The 21,016-nt window shown below is 35.2% G+C and overlaps 2 protein-coding genes across 3 annotated transcripts in view; both read right to left on the bottom strand.

Moving 5' to 3' along the window:
• Positions 1-5,686, bottom strand: part of col28a2a (collagen, type XXVIII, alpha 2a) — a 33,034-nt gene extending 27,348 nt beyond the window's left edge. The window contains exons 1-3 of one of the 2 annotated variants that reach the window (XM_073811961.1): positions 3,521-5,686; positions 3,278-3,433; positions 1,095-1,660 (exon numbers count right to left, since the gene is read on the bottom strand). In XM_073811961.1, the coding sequence (XP_073668062.1) occupies positions 1,095-1,660; positions 3,278-3,422 (711 nt within the window). In that variant the 5' untranslated portion in view covers positions 3,423-3,433; positions 3,521-5,686. Of the gene's footprint in view, positions 1-1,094; positions 1,670-3,277; positions 3,434-3,520 lie in introns of both variants that reach the window. The other variant, XM_065252311.2, reaches the window with a different exon arrangement.
• Positions 5,687-10,103: 4,417 nt separating this feature from the next.
• On the bottom strand, positions 10,104-19,294 carry LOC135733566 (coiled-coil domain-containing protein 89). Its single transcript, XM_065252312.2, has 7 exons — positions 18,955-19,294; positions 16,189-16,661; positions 15,978-16,108; positions 15,636-15,772; positions 15,434-15,510; positions 12,646-12,745; positions 10,104-12,555 (listed from the first exon to the last, which is right to left on the bottom strand). Exons 1-7 carry the CDS (start codon positions 19,012-19,014, stop codon positions 12,469-12,471), a joined length of 1,065 nt encoding a protein of 354 aa, XP_065108384.1. The 5' UTR covers positions 19,015-19,294; the 3' UTR covers positions 10,104-12,468.
• Between the last annotated feature and the right edge of the window lie 1,722 nt (positions 19,295-21,016).

Here is a 21,016-nt window from a genome sequence, read left to right as displayed (position 1 = left end):
AATAAAAGTTTCCAAAAGATGGTTTTGGTCCTTTCAGGTAGTTGTTATCACGCTGATCTATGTTCAAGTGTTCATTTTTGTGTTATGTTTTATTTTAGCTAGTAATGTAATGTTATAGAAACGGGGCGTGTTGTTATGATTGGCGTGGTTGAATTGGGCGCGCGAGTCTTTGGTCGGAAGTATGAAACCGCGGCTCTGCCTCTGGCTCCATGGACGATTCCTTCTGCGCATGCCTTGGCTCCAAACTGACGTTTTACGTAACATGGCACGACCATGGACATTTTTGGCTTCAATTCGTTACATTGGAGGGAGGCGAAGTCGTGTCGTCCATCTTTTTTTACAGTCTATGGTAAAAACTCATCAGGAAAGCATAATTGGCAGAGAAATGTTTTCTCTTAATTTGATGAGATAACTGGTCAATGGTGAGGAAAGAGTCAAAGTTCTTTTAAAGTAGATATCACATATTTCTACAGTGTAATTTTACATAAGTTAGTTAAGTAGATTTATGTGTGAAATTCATTTAAAAAAATAAAAAATTAAAATTAATTAAATTCTACTACTGTTATTTTTCAGTGCACTTTGAAATTCATAAAATTTGTATTCATTTGTGAAGAATATCTAGTTGGACAAAATGCGTAAGATTAAATTTCGTTAAACACAGAGCTTATTTTTTGCGATAATCCAAAAGTCTATGGGAAAAATAAATATCCTTTTTACAAATTTAAGTGGATTATACAAATTATAAAATTAAGTCGAATTTAGTCAATATTGTGTTTATTTATATTTACTCAAATTACTTACAATTATCTATTATTTTAACACAAATTTTGGTTAAAAAACAAGAATTCAAATTTTTTTAAATAGTTTACTCATTTTATTTCATTAAATCTGGCAACAGAACCAGTATCTCGCTTACTTCCGGGTTGGCCTACAAAAATACCTCATTCCTGCGGCACTCCGTATCACTGGATTATGTTTTTATTTGCCTATATGTTCAAATGGGCAGACACTCAAATTACTTCATCAAAACCTTCATCACGTTGCACATATGACAAGAATGTTTTGAGATTTACAATTAAGTGATTGATACTTACAATCTGAGTAATGACTTTCTCCATGACATTTATATCCTGCAGATTATAAAGGAATTTGGCTGAAGGCGTACTGGCCAGCAGTCTCAGGTTTGCAATGCTGCCCGGGTCATTAGCAGAACGAGTGATGCCAATAGTAAAGACCTTCACACCCTGATTCTTTGCATCAGCCATAGCTGAGAAGATGTCAGGGTTCCTGGGATGAAAGGTGCCGTCTGTCAGCAGCAAGGCAATCTTAATGCTGTCTGGGGTGGATTCTTCCAGGAATATCTTGGTCATGTTGGTGATGGCGTAGGTGGTGTAGGTCCCGTGACCGATGTAGGCCATGGGCGCGATGCTGTGCTTGAAATTCTCAGTGCCTCGCCATTGCTTAAGGGTCTGCTCGATGATGACATGACTGCTGTACTGAAGCAGAGCCGCTCTCCAACTGAGTTTGCGACCGGTATTTAAGCGAATGCTTTGTAGACCTTCTGTAATGTCCATAGCAAACTGTTTTTCCTGCTGGTGGTTGTCTTTGGCAGTCTCAGAGCTGTCCAAGAGAAAGGCCAACTCCAGTCCGCAGTCCTCATCTAAGATGGCTGACAATAAAGAAATAGAGAGAAATAGAAAAAGCCTGTTGAAGTGAACGTTTTATCTGTTATGTGTTGACACATTTTAAAACTGAGAGACATAATATCAAAAGGCGTGTCTCCTTTAAAAAAGAAAAAAAATGGCCAAGAGCCATAAGTTTTGTCATAGCTATGAAGCATGATATGCTCTTTGTGATTGATAGCCAGAAGCAGACAGAAGTAAGAGGAGGGTACATTGTCATTTGAGAGAATTTATAGCTATTTATTGTGCAAAAAAAAAATGCCATTAAGTGCAAACGTTAGCAGTATTTTTGTCTGCTTTTTCCAAAAGGAAAGATCTTTGAAAGGCAATCTATATATTTTTATATATGAAGTTTTTTTGCAATAACTTTAAGTAGATTAGCACATTGATAGTGTTAAAGCTAACAGGCTAATAGACCATAAGCCATAAAACAATTTTTTTTGATTTAATGGTGTCTGATACTTTAGATCCAAAATGGTGATTCTCGCCAAAATAGACTTATGAGGTGTCATGAAACATTTTGATAAAAAAGTAAATGCTATCAAAAAAAGAAGCATGCAGTTACAAACATCTCTTCACGTACTATTTTGCACATGATTTCAAATGACATCATACGAATCCATTTAGTTGTTTTTCCACATTTAAGGGGGAAATTTTCATTACCGCAACATGTCCATGACTGGATTTGGGTTCTTTGACATGGAAAATTTATAATTAAAAAAGCTAAAAAATAAAAAGCTTCAGTGCATGTTATACTATAAACATTTACAGTAAAGAAACATGTGGTATTTGGTGATCATTGGTAAATGAATACAAATGTGTCCAAGACCAATTTTCTCATCCTCCACAACAATTTTCAATCATTGTTTAAGCCCTCAAGGAACTAACATTTTAAAAAAAATTTGGAAGGGACAAAATTGACTGTGACACTCAAGATGGCTACCAGGTAAGCAGTTTTTATTTTGTCTCTCCAGATAAAAGTTGAAATTTTGTTTGTCATTGTACCTAGACAACTTTTTAGCTCTCATTACCGAAACATGAATTTGTAAATGCATAAATTTAATGTAATATCATGTTGTGGTAATGATAATTTTTAATAATGATAATCTAAAAAATTCAAATAATTTAATAGGAAATATGTTTTAAATCCTCTAAAAATCCTTTTTTTTTACATTCTGATGCTGGACACTGGATTTCGTGAGAATCACCCAAAAGCATTAACTTTGCGAGAGAACAGTAAATACTGTCTTATATTTCTCTGATCATTTTGGTCTCCTTTCTTACCACAACAATCTTTCTTTCAACATGTTTCAGATGACAAGAAATGGTCTTATGTCAATATAGATAAATCATGCTCATATTAGAAGAACTGTGAAGACAAACACCTGAGGGTTCAAAAATCACATTCAGACATACAGGTATCCTCCTCCTACATGATCTTGAGTTATGATGGTATAGTATGTCTAGTATGTCTAAACGTGACATTGCATGTTTCAAAGCATGAAACTAGATCTCATTACCCGAGAACATAAAATTTGCTGATGGTTTTCTAATAGTGTAGAATAATTTACACGACACAATGCATGCTGTCACACCTTGACCATCATGTTTCTGCAGAAGGGTTGCAGTTGGTCCCCTCGTCTTCACTCGGGTCGGTCCGGTTCTTTCTTCGTAAAATTCTTGAGCCCAGACGCCCAGGAAACCCAAACACAACAGGGACCAGCTCAATGTGGGAGACATGGCTGGCACTCCTTAAACAACATAAAATTTAAATGTCATTGTTTTTTTCTATTACAAAGAATTAAAGTATATATTTTATTAAAATATGAGTAACTTACCGTTGCCAGCAAAGCCTTAGGTCACAAGCTACCTATCCAGGTGTGTTCCTCAGGTTATGTTTTACGCAGGTAAAGCGTGTCAGTGTGTGTGAGAGAGAATGCGATGAGGGAGTGAAGATGAATTTAAAGTGAGTGAGGTTTCATCTGAGTGAACAGAAGTAGACGAGGTCCTCAGGCTGTGTCTGGAACTTCCCCTCCCACATTTTTTTTAAATCGGAGGAGGGACCACCAAATAATTTAGCATTGCTTTCCCCCCCCCAGACTGTATAGAGAATGAACTGCAATGTGCTGCAATACTATAAATACTCCTCTCACATACATGTACAGTATAATTCACCCCCCAAAACCCTTAAGGTTGTTGTAATTAATTGTGTTTCTAAGGAACACAAACTTTTATGCATCTAACAAACTGTTTAGGCATGTTTTTTAACATGTAATAACAATACAAAGTGATGACATCTCTAAAAAGGACCAAAAACATCTCTTAGAGGTAGAAATAACTATACCAAAATATTATGGATGCATAACAATTAATCGCGATTAATCTATAGCAGAATAAAAGTTTTTGTTTACATCATATGTTAGTGAACTGTGTATAATAACTTTGTATAGGTAAATGCACACACATGCATGTATATATTTAAGAAATGTTTACATGTGTATATATTATGTCTAATTTATATTATATATAAATATATATAAATAAATATTTTTTTCTTAAAATTATACATGCATGTGTGCATATTTATATACATATATAATGCAAACAAAAACTTTTATTCTGCTATAGATTAATCGTTATGCACCCTTACAAAATATATTTAAAGTCTTCTAAGTCATACAATAACTTTGCATGGGAAACCTTAAATTTAATTCAACTTTAAATAAATTTATTTAAACAACATTTTTCTAAAATCGACACCACATATTTCAAATGTCCGATATGACGTTCTGTATCTTTACATTTATGCATTTGGCCGACGCTTTTTTAAAGGGACTTTACCCTAAAAGAGGTGACAGATCCTGCATGGGGGACACAAACATTTGAGAGGTTATGAGGAGAGACAGAGGAAGTGTGAGGCTCATTTCGTGGTATCAAGTTAAAAAGGTGTTTGTTGTGAATACTTAGGTCAGGTAACTTTGTGTATACTTTCTTTGTTTAGCTGACAGGCAGCCCTTATAAACAACATGGCTTCTTGTACACTGCAAAAAAAATTATTAGTACTTTTGTCTTGTTTTTCAGTAAATATATATAAAAATTCTTAAATTGAGATACATTTACTTGATAAGATTCAAAGTCTTGTTTTCTGAAATAAATTATGAAATTTTAGCTTAAAACAAGTAAAAATATCTGTCAGTGGGGTAAGAAAAATAAACTTAAATCGAGTTTATTAAGTTAAGTAAAAACTGGAATTAAGTTAATTTTTCATTTGTAAAATTTTTTTAGACATTTATACTAAAAAACAAGACAAAAATACTTATTTAATTTTTTTTTTGCAGTGTAGCGGGGTAACTTGTGCTGCTGTCAGTCTTATGCTGCGTTCACACCACCTGCGGTATAGAGGCGTCAAGCGCGAGTGATTTCAATGTTAAGTCAATGTGAAGACGTGTTGACGTGAGTCTGGAGGTCTCGTGGCGTGAATGAGGTGTTAAGCGCGGCGTAGTAGACGCTATTCCACCTCATTAGCGCGTGTAGTTCGGCACGGATTGAGCGTTGCCGCGGCAAACGCGTGAGTTGAAAAAATTGAACTTTGGCGGAAAAACTTGCCGCATTAACCAATCAGGAGCTTGCTCTAGTAGTGACGTTATTACAGGAAGAGAGCAGAGTCGCAGAAGCTCCTCCCATGACGCAAATTTCCGCGTGAATGTTTCGATGACTAGAATTTCACACGCTTTGCGAGTGTAGCGAGTAAACTCAAAATGTTCAAGCGGCAAGCTAGATGTGGTAAATGTGAATTTGATGCCTCAAATGCGGCTGATGTGAACCCACAGTTACTCTTATTTATCAAGAATTCAGTTTTTAATGACTTTATACACCCAAATGGTTCAATGTATCCTGGGGGATACAAACATTTAAATCAAAATTAAAAAAGTCATGATTTAAAATAAAAGAGCAGATTGTATTATCATATTAGTCTCAATAACACAGATATCTCTCTCTCTTTATGGTCCTGCCCTTTTTAGGGTAAATGTGCTTTACAATATTGTAAGTAGCCTATGTGTGTTCCCTGGGATCAAACCCACAAACTTCTGCACTGTTAATCCTATACCACTGAGCTCTTGACAGATCATGCATCATAAAACTGTACTGAAAACCATTAGCCAAAGATTTCTCCTTTTGTGTGCACAAAAAAGCCCAAGAGGAGCTTCATAACCAATGCAAAATATGCACATACATGGTCATACAGTACACTCTAAAAAATGCAGGGTTATTTTCAACCCACCATTGGGTCAAAAAGGAACAAATCCAACTGCTGGGTTAAATAATCCCACAAACATTGTATATTTGACCTAACAATTAGTTATACTATAATAGAGTAGTACAAAAGTTACAATACTTATCTACCGGTGCATATTTGGAATGACATAAAGGTGTGTAAATGACAAAGTTTTATTTTTGAGTAAAGTACTGAGGCCAGTGAATCGACTTGGGGTTTTATGCCACACGGCAGACGTAAGATATATGAGGATGAGTTTGTTTTACAAGAGACATTCCACGAGATGCTGCATCGGTTGTCATGGTGATCAGAGGGCCTGACCTCTTATAGCATTTTCTTTACAAGCTTTGTCAGATTGATCTATTCTAGTCATCAGGGTATTGTACTTGTTTAAAACACCACCACAATGTAGAGTCAGCAGGGTGTTAGTCACTGTTGTCCACAGAGATATACTCCAACTTTACCTTAAAGATAGATGTACGTGTTAATGCAGCAATGAACCCCATGATGCCATGCATTTTAGAATTAAAGGATGAGTCTATTTTCTTAAGAAAAAATCCAGATAATTTACTCACCACCAAGTCATCCAAAATGTTGATGTCTTTCTTTGTTCAGTCGAGAAGAAACTATGTTTTTTGAGGAAAACATTCCAGGATTTTTCTCATTTTAATGGACTTCAATGGACCCCAACACTTAACAAGAACCGGAGATAGACGAGAAGTTGTGGTTTAAACTGCACATTTTTATTTTTCTTGTCAAAAATGACATTCGTTTCGCTAGATAAGACCCTTATGCCTCGTTTGGCATTGTTTAAAGTCCTTTGAAACTCCGTTGAAAAAAACTGTTAAGTGTTGAGTTAAGTGTTAAGTATTGGGTTCCATTAAATGTCATTTAAAAGAGAAAAATCCTGGAATGTTTTCCTTAAAAAACATAATTTCTTCTCGAATGAACAAAGAAAGACATCAACATTTTGGATGACATGGTGGTGAGTAAATTATCTGGATTTTTTTTAAGAAAATGGACTAATCCTTTAAGAGAAATAATATAGCACGTACGGTAACAGGTTCATCTGCATTTGACAAGGCCATCAGTGACAGCTTTTTGCTAGTCTAATTTAGTTTTCTTTAAAATTTATCAATGTGACAATTCTCCTTTAATAAAAGGCAATACAAGGTGAGGACATCCATATTCTGTTTTTGAAATGTCCGTGTTTAATATCAAACACAGGGACATTTATACACTCAAGTAGAAAAGTTGTCAGAGGCATGGTACACTCTCAGAAATAAAGGTACAAAACTGTACCTTTTCTGTCACTGGGGCTGTACCCTTTCAAAAAGTACAGCTTTGCACCGAAGGATTTCATTTAAGTACTTCAGAGGTACATACTGGGACCAAAGAGAGATTATTAGGACCTCAAAAATACATTAAAGTATTTAAAAGGTACATATTGGTACTAAATGTTTACATATCTGTACCTAATGGTCCATACAATTACCTTCTTAAAGGGTGCTGCCCCACTGATAGCTAGGGTACATATTTGGGCTTTTTTCCAACAACGTAGGTCCTAAAGGTATGGTAATCTACCCAAAATTGTATTCTGTTTTTTATTCATGTAAGGGTACCAAACAGAAACTTAGGGTACAGCCCCAGTGACAGAAAATGTACAGTTTTGTACCTTTATTTCTGACAGTGTACCTTAAAAGGTCCTAATATGTACCATTTTTGTACCTCTAAAGTACCAATGTGTGTCTTTAAGGTATATAATATGCACCTTTTAGATACAAAAGTGTACTTTTTGAAAAGATACCACCCCACTTTTTACTTTATTTCTGAGAGTGCAGAAAAGCAAAGGAATTCACTACAAAGGCATTTCACATATATAAATCTGGGCCAATTTGATCACTTTCAGAGGCATTTTTGCCGTAAGCTCTGGTTAACTTGCTCTGGTGTGATTGTATGTGACCTGTGACCCTCGGTTCAGATGTGAAACAAGTGTTTGCATGTGCAGGGAACGCTGTGAAAGAAGTCACGGCTCCATCTTTCAGCTGGTCTATCGGTGACAGGGAATTCTGTTTTCGAACCCTGCAGGCTATAAACTGTCATAGATCTGACACTGGAATGCTTTGTCTCAGTGACAGCAAAGTGAAATTATCTCTTTTACTCTCTTAATACCTTGTATGAGCTAAAGCATGAGGATTTTGTGATTATACACTTTTATGAAAGTTTTAAAGTTCTTTGCAGATTTGCATATAAGAGCATCTTTGGTTCTCCAAGAAACCTTTTAAGTCAAAGATTCTTAAAATAATCATTTCCTTTGTATGTTTTTATAGTCTAAAACCATTTTTAACTACAAAGAATCTTTGGTGAAACAGAAAAGTATGGAGGGTGTTGAAGGTTCTTCACTGAACAGTCTAACAAAATTCATTTTTGGGACCTTAAAGACATAGTTCACCCAAAATTTTTTGTCATAATTTACTCAGCCCAGTCACGTTATTTTTTAATTCTTTTTCACGATACTGTCATGAATTTCCACGTTTTTTTTTTTTATGATCATATCACGAATTTCTGCGTTTTTTGTGATTGTATCACGAATTTCTGTTTACGTGTCTTTGTCCCGTATTGGTTACTTAACTGCTTTTTCCTATTTCCTTACCATTGTCGCTTCGGTTTAGGGTTAGATTTACATAAAATGACGTCCTTACCCAAACCAAACTCTAACCCTAATGCCAGGCGACAATGGTTTAAAATTTAGAAAATATAAAAAAATCTGAAACAAATGTATAAACCAACACTTAAAGTGTTTTATTAATCAACACGCATTTGGAAGGGCGAGGCGCTAGAGAGCACTATTCGTTTGAATAAGTTCGTAAATCCTACTTATTGTCCCTTTTAAGTGACATCCTAACGCAAACACCAAATCTAACCCTAAACCGAAGCGAAATAGGTTTGAAAAAAGGAAAAAGCAGTTGAGTAACCAATACGTGACAATGACACGTAAACAGAAATTCGTGATACGATCACGAAAAAGAATAAAAAAATTACGTGTGCCAGGTACGTAATTTTGTGAGACTGGGTCGGATTTACTCACCTTCAAGTTGTTACAAGTTTGTTCTGCCGAACACAAAGGAAGACAATGTTTGTAACCAAAACATTTTTGAGCATCACTGACTTTCATAGTATTTTTCTTTTCGACTATGGAGGTCAATGGTGCTCCTGTTTCTTGCTTGATTACAAATATCTTCCTTTGTGTTCAGCAAAACAAATATATATATATGTTTGTAACAACTTAAGGGTGAGTAAATTATGACATCATTTTTATTTTGGGGTGAACTATCTCTTTAAGATTGTAGCACAGAAAAGTGAATTAATGAGAAAGAAAGGTGTCTTTTAAATCTCAATGTTTTTCTTACACATCAATGAGATTCATTTAAACAAGCTTCTTATATGTTTCTTTCAAGATCCCAATGATTCTCATAATGTCTTCTGAAAGAGATCTCTGCAATGTCTCATATTGCAACAAAATTTTGATACGATGATACTTAAAATATCACCAAGAGTTTAATTAAACAAAGGAACAACCTCTAAACAAATAAAACTTTCATTGGGGCATGCATGACATATTTTGTATTGCAGACAAAGATTATATAATTCTAGATTTAGTTTAGTCTAAACTGACACTTGGATTAAACGGATTAAAGTGTAAAGATATATGTGAAGACATTTTAATGGATTTCTCTTCGGAGACAAATTCGTGTGAAGGCTTGTACCTGCACTTAAGAACTGCAATGCTTTTCCATTGTTTGAAATTCCAGCTTTGACCGGAATGAAGGTCGGATTGGTTAAATGTCACAGCGGTGTTTCTTTACTTTTAACAACCAGGGGTGAAAAGCAGTAATTGGTTAGCAGAGAGTCTGGGGGAAAGTACAGCTGTGCATGAGAAGCCATTATAGTGGGAGTTTTTCCAAGTTTAAGAGGAGGTCCAATACCATCACATTTCCAATTTAAGCATGATTATAAGTGTCAGTCGTATGATTATGTGTTTCTGTATGTGTGCAATGTGTTATTAGACTTTCCATAGTGGCATGTGACTGCTAGATTTGCGCACCCATTCAAAATATGTCTGCTTATTTTTATTCAGTCCTACCCATTCAACGTAAAGAATCTGCTCTATGGATCATTTTAGTTTTAGGTGTCCTATCAATGTTTTGTTTTTTTAAATGTTTAAAGTCCCACAATAGTTAAGAATTGTATCATTTAAAACTCATCTTTGAAAATAATAATAAAAGGTTTACAAGAATTGCTTCATGTTTTAAAACAGCTTGATTGTACCTCTACACCCTTGTCTAATTTATTATATGTGAATCTATGAATATGCAAATTAGTCCACACCTCCACGCTTTCGTACCACCTCAAATCATAGATATAAATGTAAATAGATGCTACATTCTGCATTTTTAAACACATAACTGTTAACAACTTTCCACGCATTTAACTGTTGATATGATTGTTTACATATTTGTGACGTTGGAAACCAAGACTATTTTATACATCGGGAATCAGTCTCCAATTTTACGGAGAAAATACTCAGAAATGATGTTTAATTAATGCATTTTCACATGTCTTATATATAAAACACCACATAGACAAATAAACAGCAATGAAACCCCGATTTTCCACACAGTGGGACTTTTAACAAGTTTCTGGTTAATTTAGCTATAAGGATAGATTGTGATTCCCTACATGCAGTCAATATTGTTGCTTTGCAATTTAGCAAAAGTTCTGATTTAAAAAAAAAGGTCTTGATCTCAACTTTGTTAAGGGTAAATATTTTTATTTTATTTATGCTCAAAATGCTTTACATTTATGCTACAAATGCTTAACACGATCTTCTATAATAAATGATCTTAACAGTCAAGTCCTCTATAAATGAGTTATGTTAAAAGATGATTACAATTAGGCATGGCCCGGTATAAGATTCTGGCGGTATGATAACATTTAGCAAAAATACCACGGTTTCACGGTGTTGCGGTATTGCCATTGCAACACTAAACTGTGTTTTTTTCAAATGCCAGGTAAATATAAAGCCTTTAAATTAAAATATGCGTTCAAAAAAATCTAATATTTTTGTAATGTATATTAAATGTAAACATCAAATCAATCACATGACTTAATGAGTTAATGAATTTTGTATAAACACAGCTCATACCTTGGAGACGGGATCGCAGAACATTTTAGTGGTTTTGCAATCTGTTTAAAACCTCGGTATACCTTGAAATCGGTAACCGGCCCATGCCTAACATAGAAAAACGAAAACAGGTCACAAAAGCAAAATTTCATTCAAAGCCATCTCACAGATTCCCATATAAGGCAATTCCCATATTCATAGCACTTCTGAAGGAAAGATTGTCATGGCAATGGGGTTAGGAACCATTGACCAGTCAGCAATCAGAGGTCAAACGCAATTAAAGGGCAGGTGCACTGGTCAGTTACGGTATGGATGCAAACTTGCCTCAACTTGATATGATGCTTGAAATGATGATGCAAGCTACTTCAACATGCGCTCACGAGAACTCAAAGAATTTTAGCATTTTAACCACCATCTCAAACATAGCCAACAGATGATATAAGGACATACCTAACCTAACAACACAGAGATGATCTCAGGTTAAAAATATTAATGAATAAAACACTTAATATGATAAATCGCGAATAGATGAAATGTGTAAAAATGGATGGAAAGTAACATGCATGTGCTGGAGGGATGAACATCTGTAACTCTATACAGATGTTCATTTCAATAAAACATATATGCACATGTGGACCAGATGACCACTATACAATTACGCTAACTATCAGTCCACATATTAGTTCAAGAATGACACAAAAATTACTAGCGATGCTAAAACTCCAGAACTACAATTTACAAACGGCATGTCAAAATGTCAAACTTTATGAAAATACTGCTACATTTTACTGTATGCCTAAGCTTGTTCATTTGTAAAAATGCAAGACATGTGAAGTTTAGCTCTACTGTTTGTATGAAAGAGGGTTAACAAAAGCAATAATGGATCTATTTGTTAAAGTGCTGGTGTAGAAATTGAAACCAAAGTCATAATTATAATCCTAAAAAGTGCTATATGGCTCGAGAGCTTTTAATATCACAGTTGAATCTGGTTTTATCTACATACACAACAGTCTAATTTATTGCATATACAGATCACCAAAGCACAGTGAAATACATAAATGCACATTTTTAAATTTCGAAGACTCAGTTTAGCTACACATTTGAACATTTAAGAAACTCTATGCGCCGAAAAACGTTTTGGCTACAAAAGAATTGCTAAAGTTGCACTGCCCCCTACTGAAGGAAGACGTTTAAGAAAACTCTCACCTCATCCTGCTCGTCTGTATGTGTATGTATGTGTGATCATGGGTTGAGGAGCATCTCAGGCCCTCTTTAATGACTTTAATGACTGCAGACAAACACGTGAAATGACAGGAATGGTGGGTTCAGAGGGCCATGTGACGCAGTTTGCTGTTTAACTCCTTTTCCTTGTCAAGAAGTTCACTGCTGTATTTTTTATATGCCTCAAACTCCTAAAAATTTGATGTAAGACATTAAGATGCTATTGAGATTTGTCCAATAGACATACAGGGTATTTTAGATCCCACATAAAATTACCAAACCTTCTTCAGCTCACTGCACGTAACTTCTGCCCTCTCTAAAGCGTTCTGTAGTTCTTGCACTTTTAAGTCGCTGTTTACGGTCGCTGCTTCCTTTTCGAACCTAAAAAAAGTGTTAAAAATACAAACTAAATAATGACTGCACAACCTGACGGTCAATGGAAACTAAAGTGACAGAGAGACAGACATCCTTTCTGATTATCTTATACTCTTAAAAATAAAGGTGTTTAACTCTTTCCCTGCCAGCGTTTTAAAAAAAAGTTGCCAGCCAGCACCAGCATTTTTTCATGATTTTCACAAATGTTTAATGCTATCGAGAAAATGTTGAACAAAAAAGTTCTTCATTAGTTCTCTTTTTACTTCTCAAAAATGGGTAGGTTTCTTTAAAAAAAAAACAATTTTTGAGCAGAAAGCTGAGATAATTCCATTTTTTGTGAAGGACTTTTGATAGAGATCAGATTCAGAGCAATCCCCAAAACTGGAAGAGTACCACCTGGTGGATAGTAGCGGTATTGCGGAAAGCCGGAAATACTCGTCATTGAAGCGTTTTCTCTTAATTGACGAGTTAACTCGTCAATGGCAGGGAAAGAGTTAAAAGGTTATATAGACAAAAAGCACCATAAAAGTTTTGTTACAGTGCTTCGAGTGTGCTTTACTCCTATAACTATCATTTTAAAGCCATAAGACTGAAGCTAGTTACATGTAAATGACTTACAGTTTGGTTGTTACTCAGGGGCTGTTTACACTTGGTATTAAGATGTGTTTTCATCAGTCGGATCACAAGTGGACGAGAGAGACACATTACGTTTACACCTGGTATTTAAATCCGTCTCTTTTGTCCACTTTCGACCGCTTCTGTCCTGAATACTGTGAGGGGACGGTCCGTGAGACGGTGGCCGAGTCTCTCTGCTGTCATTCAAACCCGAGCGGGAGTAATTATGAGTTTATATGGACGCAAACTAATATTATGTCGTAGTTCGCTGCTTGTTTAGCAAGTATACATGCTGCACAGTGTTTTGTACGTTTATATGTTGGAGCTTTCTCTGAATTTTCAGCGCAATTGATGAAATAGGATCGCGCAACTTTTACGCTTTCAAAACGAAACTACGGAGAACACCCGCAGTAGTTTTATCAATGAAAGGCTAAAAATAGCGCTGTTCACCATATGTTTACGCCAGAATTCAAAAAAAGACGTAAAACTTGTGTTTAATACCTCAAATTAGATAAATGGGCGGAGAGAAGGCGGTCGCGTGTGGCTGTTCGAACACATTCAACCACATTTGCATTCCGCAACTCCAAAGCGATCCGATCGAAAGTGGTTTCGACTACCTCTGGAATGGATGTGATTGAAAGTGGTCGAAAGTGGACGCGTTCAAAAATGTTTTGAACACCGTTTACACCTGGCATTAACGTCGTCCACTTGTGATCCGATCGACGAAAACGCATGTTAATGCCAAGTGTAAACAGCCTATCATACACATGAACAATTTTATGAAACTAAGGCTGCCTCCGAAACCGTCTGCATCCATACTATATAGTAGGTGAAAAGCTGCAGGTGACGCGAGTAGTATGTTTGAATTCATATCATTTGGAAAACAGTAGGCCATATGTACCCAGATGACTAACTACTTTCGGCAAGATCCCAAAGTGTTCATTCGATAGACACTTTGCTATTCCATGATCTCCTGGAGGATTTGAATGTGAAGGTTTGAATTGCGCTAGTTTAACCTCATTCCAGTTAACAACTAACTTCTTGATATGATGACTTATGTCATGTGATGTTTCAACATGGCTGGATGTACCCATATGGCAAAAATATATATTTTGGAAATATATTTCAAAATATCTAAAAAAAATGTCAAATAAACACATTTGCTAAAATATATTTTGGAATATAAATATATATATTTTTTTCACTAATATATTTTTTGGGAATTTTTGAAATATATTTTTTAAACATAAAATTTTAAAGCATTTAAAATATATATTTAATCCTCCATATTTTAAACCAAGGAAATATATTCATGTCTTATTGGAAGAAAAACTTTTAAAGTTACAAAACAAAACATTGAAAAGGTTTAAATAAAAAAATATAACTTCAAAAATATACTTTATAAAAGGAACTTATATTTAGCATATATTTAAAATAAATTTTGGCCAAGAATAAATTTTTTGCCATATGGGTTGTACTTGCCCTTGAAATACATTTTAAATATAATGTTGTTGATATATTGTATAAGGTTGAAACTAAATATATTTTGAAATTCAAAAATATATTTAATTAAGGTTTAATTAAGCTTTTTACAAAATGTATTTAAAATATATTTAGTTTTGGCCAAATAAATTTATTTAACTCTAAAAATGGCTGGGTTATTTTTGACCCATAATGGGTAAATATTGGACAAAACACATGCTGGGTTCAAATTTACCCCATGCTGGATCAAAAATGACCCAATGTTGGATTGTTGTTATGCAACCATGGGGTAATAATAACCCACCAGTTGGGATAAAACAACCCAGCATTGGGTCAATTTTAACCCAGCGGTGTGTTCTGTCCAATATTTACCCATTATGGGACAAAATAACCCAGCCATTTTAAGAGTGTATATGTCGGAATTCAATCATACTATCCATATTTATACTATATACAGTAGTACCTACTGTTTTAATAGTCGATGAGTAGGTACTTCATCTACTTTAGTACATACTGTCACAGTATGCGATTTCGGATGCAACCTTGATTCTTTATTGCATTTTGAAATGTATTTAAATATGGTTTTAGATACTGTACCTGCGCTCTGCCTCCGATCTGGCATTTTCAGCTTCTAGCCTCTTCCTCTCCAACTCCTCTATTTCAGCTTGTTTGTCCTGTAACATCATTACAGTTAAATCATAAAACTCTTGATCCAAAAAGAATTGATTTTATACAGTATATTAAATCTGAGTATGTTTTATTGCAGAATTGTACAGAAATATCTCTGTTTTGAACTTGCCTGTATAATTTTCCCTCGTTGCATTGAGAGATCAATAAGCTCATCCTTTTCCTCCAGAAGTTTTTCTAGTATCACTTGAGTCTCTGTTTCTCTCATTGCTTCTTTTTCCTGACTTTGTCTGAGTTGGAGATCCAGCTCTGTCGGAAAGAAATGTGTGTAGTAGTGTTTAATAGTGACTTCTGTATCATTGTACAAACAAAAATATGTACCATGTACGCAGCTACTTCTACATAGAGATTCAAGGTCAGAGTCTGAGTCTTATTATCGCTATAATAATCATTATAATTGTGAAAACTATAGTTAATGGTTTATATTATCTGGTATTTGTAATGCATTAAATACCTGCACACATTTCTACAGCACTTTTGAGTTGCTTTTGTGTGTCATTTAGTTCATTCTTCAGAGAAGCTTCTTTGATCTGGTGGAGACTGATCAATTCCTTCAGTTTAGCCTGAAAACCTGTTGTTTTCTCCCTGTTGAGATCATAAAGATTAAGGCAAAATAGTAATAATAAAATAACCAGAGCTGCAGTCGATAGAGAAATGTTTCTTACTGATATTCTGTTTCTAATCTCTTGTGCTGTTCTGCTAAGTCTTTAAGCTCTTGGGTGAGTTTAAGGATGGTCTCCTCTTTGTCTTGCAGCTCTTTGCTAAAAAGCTTTTCGTTTTCATTCCTGAGTCTTTCGTTTTCTTGCACCAGCTTTGCATTTTGGCTTTTGTATTCATCCTTAAAGTTGATCAGTTCTCGGTGGTTGGCGGCCAGATCCATGAACCTCTGCTCCAGCATTTCAGATTTCTTCCTCTCGTTCTCCAGTTCTTTCTGCACGTTGGTTCTCAGGTTCTCCAGCTCTGTGTTGATCTTATCTAGAGCCTGACAGCGCAGAAGCATCTCATCCGCTCTCTGTTTCAGAATGCAGATCAAAGTTGACTGCTCGTCGATTCTGGATCGCAAAACTTCTGCTTCGGTCTGTTCATCATGTGAAAGGCTTCTGAGTTTTTCCAGGGCTTGGTGGACATCTTCCATATCCTAAAAACCCCGAAAACAAAATAAAAAATACTGAGAACAGGCATTGAACATTTGCCTTTGACCTTCTGATCATATTTAAGTTTATAAGGCTTCTTATGCATAACCAAAAGGTCAATGGAAACTCAATGTGAAAGACAGATATCCCGATCTTCTTAAAGTCAAGTTTGGTTCAGGTTAAAGATGTTTTCATCATATCAGTCCATTTCACTGGAAATGTAAAACACATCAGTAAAAGACAGCATTTTTAACAAGGCGCTGGCTGGCAAAGACTAGTAATCAAAAACTGACAGACAAGGGCTAGCTGTCACAAGCTACAATGCAAAAATTATTTTCAAGAAAACAAAGTATTTTTGTCTTGTTTTCAGTAAAATATCTAAAAATTCTTAAATTAAGATGCTTTTTCTTGTAGACAAAAAAAAAAAAAATTAAGTGCCTTGGGTCGTCTTGCTCATCAAGAAAAAGCATCTTAATTTAAGAATTTTTAGATATTTTTACTAAAAACAAGACAAAAGAATTTTTTTCTAGAAAATCATTTTTTGCAGTGTAGGCTAACACTGAAGTGCAGTCACAATTTGATATACAATTTTTACATTTTATGTAATGTATACGGTGCCTATATTGTGACCTTGTCATTTTTGTATTCAATGATGTTCTTCAATAAAAATAAAAATAAATTATAAGAAAATTTGAAAAATGTGAATGCGTGTTACGCATGCCTTCCATCTCATCTCACATTATGTCTTCTCTGCCAATCAGGGTAGAGAATGACTCTCTCTCACACTTCCAGTCAGTTGTTTGGACGCTCCCACTAAGGTACGCCTAGTTGTTTATCTACTAGGGTAATTTGCAGGCTGTCAATAATACATACCTGTAGGCCTACTGTGCACATTTTACTTGTGTACGATAATATTCTTCAAAATACCATAATTTTAAGCTTCAAGCCTATTCTCGCGGTACTGTGATCTCATCCGCCTGTCGGTTTTTACAGCGTCACATGAAGTCGAACACACCAACGTCACACATGGGAAAACAAAGTAAACGTAGACAGTAAACGTATTTGTCAGGTTTTAGACGGATTCTGTATACTTTTTAGCAAAATCAACGATAGCAAAATAACTGACGCCAAGTTCCTGCTTCCCATAAGTCAAATTTGATTGACAGGCCGAGAGCGCCTCGAAGCGGCTCGTGGCCTCATTTGCTTAAGGTTTACATTAGACAGTGCTGTACTGTAACAGGTGAAGTGTAGGATATTTCAGGACATTTATTAGCCTACATCTGTCATTCGACATATTTTAAGATTTCCTTCAAATTGTGAAACTAAATCGCACCTGAAAGTTACTTGCGACTTTTTTATAATAAAGTCGAGAAGGATTGTCACGTGGTTTTATACAATTAATTAACTACAGTAGGCTATTGGAATAGGCCTATCTTTATTGTTCGTAACTTGTTCTTCTTTCTTTTATTTTTAATTTAATTAATTTAAAAGTTAGCCTTTAGTGAAGATAAGTATCTGTCTATACAAAACCACAGACTATAGGCTAATGACTATAAATATTCATGAGTTAAACGTGCAACTATCTTCCCTTCATTGGTTTTTAAGCTCACAACTGAAAGTAGGTCAAATTAAAATGAAGTAAAAATCTAAATAAAACAAATAATAGACATAACTTGATGAATTTAAAGATATTCTACCTCAAGCTTTGCAAAGAGTCAAATCAAAATCAAATCAAATCAAAATTTATTTATAAAGCAATAAAAACAACAGTAGTTGACCACTGTGCTGTACAGCCATACTAAAAAGTCACACAAAATGAAAAATAAAAAGTTTCAACCACAAATGCACTATCGAGGATGTATAAACCACTGCAAATAAGAGATCCATTTTACAAAGGACAATCATAAGCCTTGGATAAAAGGTACGTTTTTAACTTCGATTTAAACTCATCTTCTGATGGAACTAGTCGGAGGGACACTAGGAGACTATTCCACAGTTTTGGCCCGATGATTGAAAAGGCACGATCGCCTCTCAACTTCAATCTAGATCTAGGAACCATCAGCATCCTTTTCTCAGAGATGCATTAATGCTCATTACAATGAGCTGCACCACCAGTTGCTTTGTTATTGCCTGCGCATGATGCGTTTTGAACCACGACCTCATTACAAATATAAAATTAAACCTCTGTGACAGCTGTGTTAATAAAACATGACATGCAAACAAAGATCAGTAAACATCAAACAGTTACTGACATATGCGTTAACAGTTTAATAATAAATATAATACTCTCCAACCTACCTGTTTAGTGTCTTTGATCATCGTTTTAAGGTCTATAGGATTTTTCTGAGGAGGTGTCATGTTGTAAAAATCTCCAAATGCTATTGTTGACGAAAATTTACGTTTTGTTCACAAAGGCGTCTCTACCGCAATGAGCCGCAGTGATCCAACGGCTTGCAGCTATACAAAGTTTCGGCGGTTGCCCATAGCAACAGTGAATTCAGTTGCGATCATTCGCGTATATTTCAGATGTTTTGCACTCGTTGTTCTAAAATCACAATTTAAGACTTGTTTTAAAATCGCATAAGACGTGAAATACATCGATGCATCGAGCCTGATGTGTATTTGTTGTGTTTTTCTCAGGCTACTGTCTGTGAGAAGGTGGTACTCCTTGTATTACCACTAGATGGCAGCACTGACCTATTACATTACAGCGCAGTTCTACTACCGCAAACACTAAAGGCGCAACTACAACTCGTTGAAAAGCAAATTGCAAACAAACATAATTAACTAAAATTTATTTTTTGAACATAAACGACTTTTAGGCTATATATATATTTTGCTTGTTCAGCTTTGACGCAAAAGAATCACTTATTAGCAAAGCATGAAATCTGTGACTGTGAATGAGTGCCTCTCAATTGAAACCCACTGACCTTGAGTAACGCGTTAAAATCCGTGATCGGCCTTATGCCTGGCTCACACCACAGGATAATCGGGCCGAATTTACCCCGATTTTCCCCTCCCGAGAATCCGAGGGAAAATCGGGCAATGGACCTTGATCGGCTCCGAAATTCGGCCCAGATTATCCTGTAATGTGAGACGTTTAAAAGTCTAAACTTACACCTTGCGATATGCTCTCAAGCAAATCGGGGCCGCCCCGATCTTATCAAACATGTTTGATATTTAGGATTTTAAATCCGCATAATTACGTCAGTACTTTCACAATAATCAATGAGAGACGGAGATGATTGACAGCTTTCGGGACCGCGAAACAAGCTGCAGTACGGGTAGACAGCGCAGCCGGAGAAATAGTTTGTGGAAGTTAATGTTTCATTCTACTTTCATTCCGCCACAACTGCAGCTCGTTGGGGCAGACAGGCGATTTAAAATATCGAAATGAATTCCTAGCTTGATTCACGTTGTTCACTCTTTTATAAACATTATCTAAAATATCTTAAAAACAACAGAACATGATGATGGTCAGTCACAGCACGCACCTGCAGCTATTCTGTGTATAGAGGAAATTTAATAAAATAAATAGGCATACACGAAATATGTTGCACTTAAATAATTAGCATATTAACAAAACGAATTTAAATTGATATGACGATTTTCAGTTTTTGTGACGTGCTCCACAAACGCACAGAAACTGATTGCTGAAACACCGCACACTTGTGAATCTGATGCGCCTCATATCCAGACTTACAACGTTTCACATTAAATTACATATTTGTCCAGAACCATTGGTAATGTAAATACTGAATTTAACACTAGACACTACACTGCAAGATAGAATAGATTAGAATAAAATAGAAACTTTACTGTCATAATAAAACTATAATGAAATTTGTTTAGAAGCTCTCAAAGACCAGTAGCCTCAGAAGAATAAACAAGAAAAATAGAATTTACATAGTATATAGCTAAAAATAATATCACTGCAGAGCAGTATATATACAGTGGAATTAAATAATGCAAACAACAGTGCAAAATAGAGTTTAACCAAGCATAAGCATTTAGCAGCAATGCTTATAAACCTACAATAATATTCCTGTTAGGAAGAAACAGGAAAACAGAGCATTGATATAAATAGCTTACATCACTTAATAGTAACTCCTAAATGTGCAAAAAAAAAAAATTTGATATATTGATATATAGGCTAAATTATATTTAAAATATGTTTTTAAATAGATGTTTAAATTTAAATAAATCTTGCATAAGGATTAGACCTGAGTTGGTGCTAGATTGTGCACACATCTACAGTATGCATTCAAACACTGCCTGCATAACACATCCTTAAAACATATCATGATCATTGTCATAAACAAGAACTGAGGAGGAGAAATCGCCTAGGTTTCAAAATGAA

The sequence above is a fragment of the Paramisgurnus dabryanus genome, chromosome 15 (genome assembly GCF_030506205.2).
Source record: "Paramisgurnus dabryanus chromosome 15, PD_genome_1.1, whole genome shotgun sequence".
In the NCBI taxonomy this organism is placed as follows: domain Eukaryota; kingdom Metazoa; phylum Chordata; class Actinopteri; order Cypriniformes; family Cobitidae; genus Paramisgurnus; species Paramisgurnus dabryanus.
Note: the sequence above shows the minus strand (reverse complement) of the source record. Positions and strands in the feature narration are given on the sequence as shown.

Excerpts from the sequence above, each read along its gene's own strand:
- LOC135733566 (XM_065252312.2), bottom strand. The coding sequence starts at position 19,014 with ATGACACCTCCTCAGAAAAATCCTATAGACCTTAAAACGATGATCAAA. Across the intron at positions 15,511-15,635 it reads AACGAGGGAAAATTATACAG|GACAAACAAGCTGAAATAGA; the intron begins GCAAGTTCAAAA and ends ATGATGTTACAG. Across the intron at positions 12,556-12,645 it reads CGTGCAGTGAGCTGAAGAAG|GAGTTTGAGGCATATAAAAA; the intron begins GTTTGGTAATTT and ends TCAAATTTTTAG.